Source organism: Rhopalosiphum maidis, chromosome 3 (assembly GCF_003676215.2).
Source record: "Rhopalosiphum maidis isolate BTI-1 chromosome 3, ASM367621v3, whole genome shotgun sequence".
Taxonomy (NCBI): Eukaryota; Metazoa; Arthropoda; class Insecta; order Hemiptera; family Aphididae; genus Rhopalosiphum; species Rhopalosiphum maidis.
This window is the reverse complement of record NC_040879.1, coordinates 21169890-21176401: the sequence shown is the minus strand read 5'-3', so window position 1 is coordinate 21176401 and position 6512 is coordinate 21169890. Positions and strand designations below refer to the sequence as shown.

Below are 6512 nucleotides of genomic sequence, written 5' to 3'. Positions count from 1 at the left end.
AAAGTTGTTAGATGTTCTATAGTTTGTGTTTCAAATGCTAAGATAAAAAGGATAGTCTGCTTGGTACGACGCTCTTAAAATATCATGTAACAACGACAAATGACAATGGCTGTAGAAGGGATATTACTGTAAAACAAACACAAATGTTGATATAGCCAATTTAGATAACGCTTATAGAAGCTGTGATATGAAACATACACCTGTTGTTTTTTTAATAAAACAAAAACATACTACTTATGATAGGGTCCTATACCTACCTACTATCTATTGTAACGAGATCATTAGAATTAATGCCGTAGAAAGTTGAGTAAACAAAATATTTAAATGGCGGAAAACACTGTTTGATTACAAATAAATGATTAACAACGCAACAATGATAGCAAGGGACGCTACAAATTTTTTAAGAAAACCGAGTGGCAACATCGGTGGAGATTAACTGCGCAGTTTGTACCACCCACGTTCGGTGATCTGTCAAGAGGCGAACGTACCCGAACGTACCCGAACGGCAATAAAAATAAGAAGTAAACGCTGTAGTTTATCGTTGCTATGGGTACTGTTTTCTGTGCTCGGTTATCTTTCGACAGAGGGTCGAAAATGACCCAATGAAACTACATAGAAAATCTATTTGTTTGTAGGTAACCGTATTCAAATCGTCTATAGACGATGGAAAAAAGATCCCATTTTTAGATAATATTATTCTATAGAATAATAACGAAAATGATTCGTCCCAAAATGATTGTTAAAAATACATATGAGCGTATTATACTTATATATACAACAACAATATATATAACGACATGTTTCGTTATTGTAAAGGGGACTTGGGTAGACTAATATTATCGGAAATCTCATAAATTATTTATGAAATTATAATACCTATATTTATAAAATACAGTATGGGTATGATGTGGTTGAAACATTTATCATTCTGATAAAATCCTTCACGTTTTGTACAGTGCATATACGCCACATACCTAAGGAATATTATGTTAAATTAGTTAGCTATTAAAACAAATGTATATTATACTGCTATACATGTTTATTAAATTTACATGAATATGAATTTAATATGGCAATAATATTAAGTCATAACTCATTATAATTTATAAAGCCAAATTACAGGTAAGTATAGATGTTAATAAAGTCACGTTATAGTAATATTTCTTATAGAAATCTACTCATTCAGGTCCATATCAGGTTGCAATAATGGACTGCAACAAAATTCCCTGCGTCTATTACAGATTTATCTGCAGGTTCCATACATTATACTATTAATAAGAACAACTACAAAAAACTGTAAACATATTAATAAGGGTAAGTATACTTGAATATTAAATAAGTTTTGATAGACCATATTATTTTAATAAATTATATATTATCAATAAATCGTTTCTGTATAACTAATAAATATAAGTACCTACTATGTACTTTGTGAATTGATGTCTTTCTTTTTGAACCCGTTTCCCGAAAAAATTTGCATTGCCGATCGATATGCTCCGAAAATATACAACTTTTACACAGTAACCAAAATAATACAATACTATACTGTTATATAATACTATTTTATATACAAATATTGCAAGATCAGAAAAATGTCATCTATCGACGCCGATGCTACCCAACCCCTCACACCTGCCGTAGAAACACCATAACCGACCTGTCAACCCTCGTCAGTTATACCCTCCACTCACCCGTCCGAATTCCTGTACCACCTACGCAGTTACAGTTAACAAAAATATTTTATAAAAAGGTCTACAAATCTGATACTATATTTTATAACAAGACGCTACGGCAGACTACGCCTTACATCGAATAATATATTTACGTTTGTCACTTGTCAATTATAATTTATTTTAATATCGTTCAAATAGGAATTTATTGGCATTGTTAATGAATAGGGAAAGGATTTTATTGTAATAAAAAATTTAATGTGTGTACATATATATGTATCAATATTTCCTAAAGTATGGAATAAAAATCCAAAATATGTAGATATTGAAAAAATATATGAGTATTAAAAATTACAAAAAAAAATATTTTATAAATTTAAATAGTAATTAAAATATGTAATACAAATGATGTAGGAAACTCTTTTAAATAATAATTCACTTTAAATTTTGATTTCACAAGTTTGGGCATTTAAAAAATTACCTACATACTAGTGCGACAACTAAGCTATTCATGTAGCGGTACATATTTCTCTATATTATTGTTGGTTATCGTAATTTTTCTCACCAGGAAATTTTCCTTTTTTATTTAAACGTTGTTAAAATCTTATGACATAATTATATTAATATGTTTAAAGGGCCACATTAAGAATTTGAAAATTTTTCGCGGGCCATCAACATTTCAAGTACCTACATATTTACATTATTTAAAAACCAATAATATTTAACAAAAATAATAATTTACAATAATATATTGTTATCGTAATATGTGTTATTTATTCCTTTGTCTGCGGGCTGAATAAAATTTGTTTGCGGGCCGTATATAGGTGTTACTATTAAAAAAATACATGTTATATTGTACATGCATACTCCAAAAGTATTAAACAATTGAAAATTTTACAAAATAAATATTTCAGTACTTTCTAAATTCCCTCATAATACTCACTTCAATACAGCTTAGCCAAAATATTAACTGATATCGTTATAATATTGTATAAGCCGGTACCTGTCAGGGTCTAACACATAGCGGTCAGGGGGGTCAAACCCTCCCATCACATAACCAAATATTTTCCTGCGCTCACTCTTGCACCCTATAGGATTTCCACTTAACTATATATTATAATTAATTAGAATCTAAACATCAACATTGGTAGCTCTGATATACAAATATACTCCACCGCGACTTCAACTTACCGAAACGAGAAAAAATGTATTTCATATATTATTATTAAGTTGGCTGTTGTGCTTTCCCAGGGTTCATCGGGAACAATCAATAATAACTAGGGCGGCGCTCGCCTCAATACTAGCTGTAACGTTCCGTGAGTTATTTTACGTGTCACCAATCAACAGGCAACAGCTACTCGAATACGTTGTTGATCACACACTATATAATTTTTTATAATACGTTTTTTCTAAGCGAAAAGCCGAAAAGTGCAACATACCAAAATATAAACTTCATTTGAACTGTTTTTGTTTGTTTTCAAACAAATTTTCAATTAAACCGATATCTTCCTGTAATCTTGTAAGGTAAGAGATGAGCCAGATGTTTATATAAAATATTTATCTACCAATATACCTAATGAGTATATAAGAATTTACAATCAAATTGAAAAATGTTTTCGAGATGATTGGAATATTATTGCGTAAATTTGACCCACTTTATTAAAAAGATTCTTACTTGGAAAGTTATAATTTATAAATACTAAAATTAGTTTTAAAATTTTAGAAAATTATTTTCAAAATATTGGTAATTAGACAACATTATTGAGTGATACCTCATACAAGTATCTAGTTAATAAATATTGTATATATTTAACTATTGCATTACTATCAGCGCCTCTTAAACTGGTATAAGTAATAAGCATTATAATTCAAGTATTTTTTTTCTACGATTTTTGCTTTATAATGATTGACATTAGGCATTAATCCATAAATTATAATATACATTTTATATTATTGGTAAGAACACTCAACATTGACTATTTATTATTTATATTGTATTATATTAGGTTAGAAAAAATGGCTGAAAAATCTAATGAAAAATATCCATGTGAAAACAATGAAAATTCTTCTGAAACTGCAATACCTTACAACATCATAGCTGATAAAAATGACGAAGATACTTCGGGTACCATCTGCACCATTTCATCTAGTTCTAAAAACATACCAGAAGTATTTTTATCCTTCGATGATGAACAATCTTCTGAACTTGATGCACTTCAACCATCATCTTCAATGAGTCGTAAATTGTCTATGAAAAATATTGTTGGTAAATTTTTTGATAACAAATACAAAAGCCGTAATAATGATAATGTAGTTGAAAATGACAATAACAATCCCGTCGATATAAATAATGAACTCAATGTTTATGCTCCAGTTGATGATATTCAACACAATATGCTGGCCAACATATGTATGATTGATTCTCCATCGTCTTGTCCAAGCATGTTTATAAATTACATCCATTTTCCCGAGTTGTGTTTATCAATCAATGAACCGTTTTCTACTTATTCACAGTTACCATTATCAGTTTCACTCACGCCTCCATTAAACCTTGATGTTAGTGTAGTTAAGCATGGTCAAGAATATATTGATTTTATGTCTATTTTCACAGAATTTGATATTTATAAACCATTACTCGAAAAAATATTCTCATATTTAGCTTATAGAGATATTGCATCGATGACCGCTGTGTCTAAAACTTGGCGCAAAGCGGTTTCAAAATCCGTAACTGCTCAAAAGAAGTTGGAAAAAGTTTTTATACACGCAATATTATATTTTTGTCATAATAATGCAAATGTAACTGATGAATATAAACAATTGTTTAATAAGATTTTGATACATTTTAAAAATCAAATACATTTTAAAAGACAAGATTTTTAAAACATAAAAAATTGTGCCACACTCAGTTAAAATAAAATAGATAGCTTATAGATAGAATAGGCGAATAGCATAAATACATTATCTACTTACCATAGTATAGTGATTAAAGATGTATTTAAAAATTATTTAAATTAATACTACAATGTAAATAACTCGCAGAATATCTGGTTTTCATTTTTTTTTTTTTTAAATTTTACTTTGATTCTTGAATAATTCGTTAGGAAGGTACTTAGAAAATATTTAACCATAGTAATAATACGGAGGTATAAATAAATATTTTTAACCATAGATCGCTACTAAATCTTAAGTGCCTATATAGGCTAAAATACTAACAAAATATTAATTGTATATATATATCGTTTATGCATAATTTATTGTACCTTTATTAATTATGAATCGAACAAATCACCTTGCATCTAAATTATATTTACAATAAATAAGTACTTAAGACCTTTTTTGTGTGTAATTTTTTAATGTAATGTATGTTTAGTCTTTATAAAATTATAAAAGTATAGAACTAATTATTATACCTACTACAAAAATCGACTGCCGATTTATATATATATATATATATTAAAATGCAGACGTACCTTTTTTGTAATTACTTATTAATTCATATACGATATACTTCCACTATAGGTATAGTTAATGAAAATCTATTATTGATGTATTTCAATTTGTAAGACCATATTGAATTATAATTATTAAATATATAACCTTTATAAAACACTGAATTACTAAATATACACACAAGCAGTCGGGCTAAATATGTTTTATATGAAAATAAATCATTAAATACAATTTAATATTAAACACTTATTATCTATACTATTATGATAATAATTATAAAAAATTATCAGTTTATTATTATTGAATTATATTTTTTAAGTTAAAATACATTTAAATTTTTCCGTTTTGTAATACATGTAGGTAACTGATAAACTGACTCAATTCACAATAATTAGTACATAACTAACAATTTAGTTTAATTTTGTTGCCTAAATATAATTAAACCGAATGAAAATGTCGTTCGTTTTAATATAATTGATATTAATATTAGCATTTGTCATCATTCATTAGACCTAAATAAATATTTTCAAAATAAATCAATTAATCATTGTAAAACAAATCAGGGTGTTTGATTTAAAATGATTAAAGTTTGTATTTTTCTATGTTTCAATTATAAAATAATGAACTTGAATGGAATTATTTTACAACTTGTGTGTTCAACCAGAATAAATTATATTATTATAATAAAATGTAACAAAAAATTCCTATCTAAACAATTGAACAACTTAAGAAATATTATCCTATCTATATAATAATATAATAATCACTTGGTTACCTTACTTGTACCTAATACCTATACATTAATGTGTATAAATGAATCGATGTTGATAAAAATTTACCTGCGCATTTATCTTTGTTAATTAATTAACCGTATGTCATAAATTATTAACTACCTAGGTATTAAGTGACATGTTTATTTGCCTGTTATAATAAAATTTGTATAATATAATATGCAATATACGTTTATAAAATGTATATCGGTTGTAGTAAAGTAGTATTGACTAATTATTAGGTAATTATAAAACACTTTACCTACTTGTAGTTTGAAAATATAGTTTATGATTTTTATGAAATGTGTTTTATGATGTGTACTTATCTATAATAAATTTATATCTGTACCTATTTAACTAATGTTTTAATGTTGTCTTATATTATTTAATAATGTAATCACGCAAATCACTTAAATACCTTTAACTCATATTAATACTATCGTACCTACCTATGATGATTACTTATTTACTTCTGAAGTATTTAATAATAAACTTATTTGCACACAAGTATATGAGCATTATAAACCACTTTATTTGCTTGTTTATTTTATAGCTAGTGGTCAAAAGCGCAATTTAGAGTTAAACTTACAGACTTCTTTATACTCCTCCTATTATAGTACTA

General features: G+C 27.0%; 1 protein-coding gene across 1 annotated transcript; it reads left to right on the top strand.

Moving 5' to 3' along the window:
• The first annotated feature begins 3686 nt into the window (after window positions 1–3686).
• Window positions 3687–4550, top strand: LOC113559176. The gene has a single exon (XM_026964807.1). The coding sequence runs from the start codon at window positions 3687–3689 to the stop codon at window positions 4548–4550; it is 864 nt and encodes a 287-aa protein (XP_026820608.1).
• Window positions 4551–6512: the final 1962 nt, after the last annotated feature.

Coding starts and splice junctions, on each gene's coding strand:
- LOC113559176 (XM_026964807.1), top strand. CDS start 3,687: ATGGCTGAAAAATCTAATGAAAAATATCCATGTGAAAACAATGAAAAT.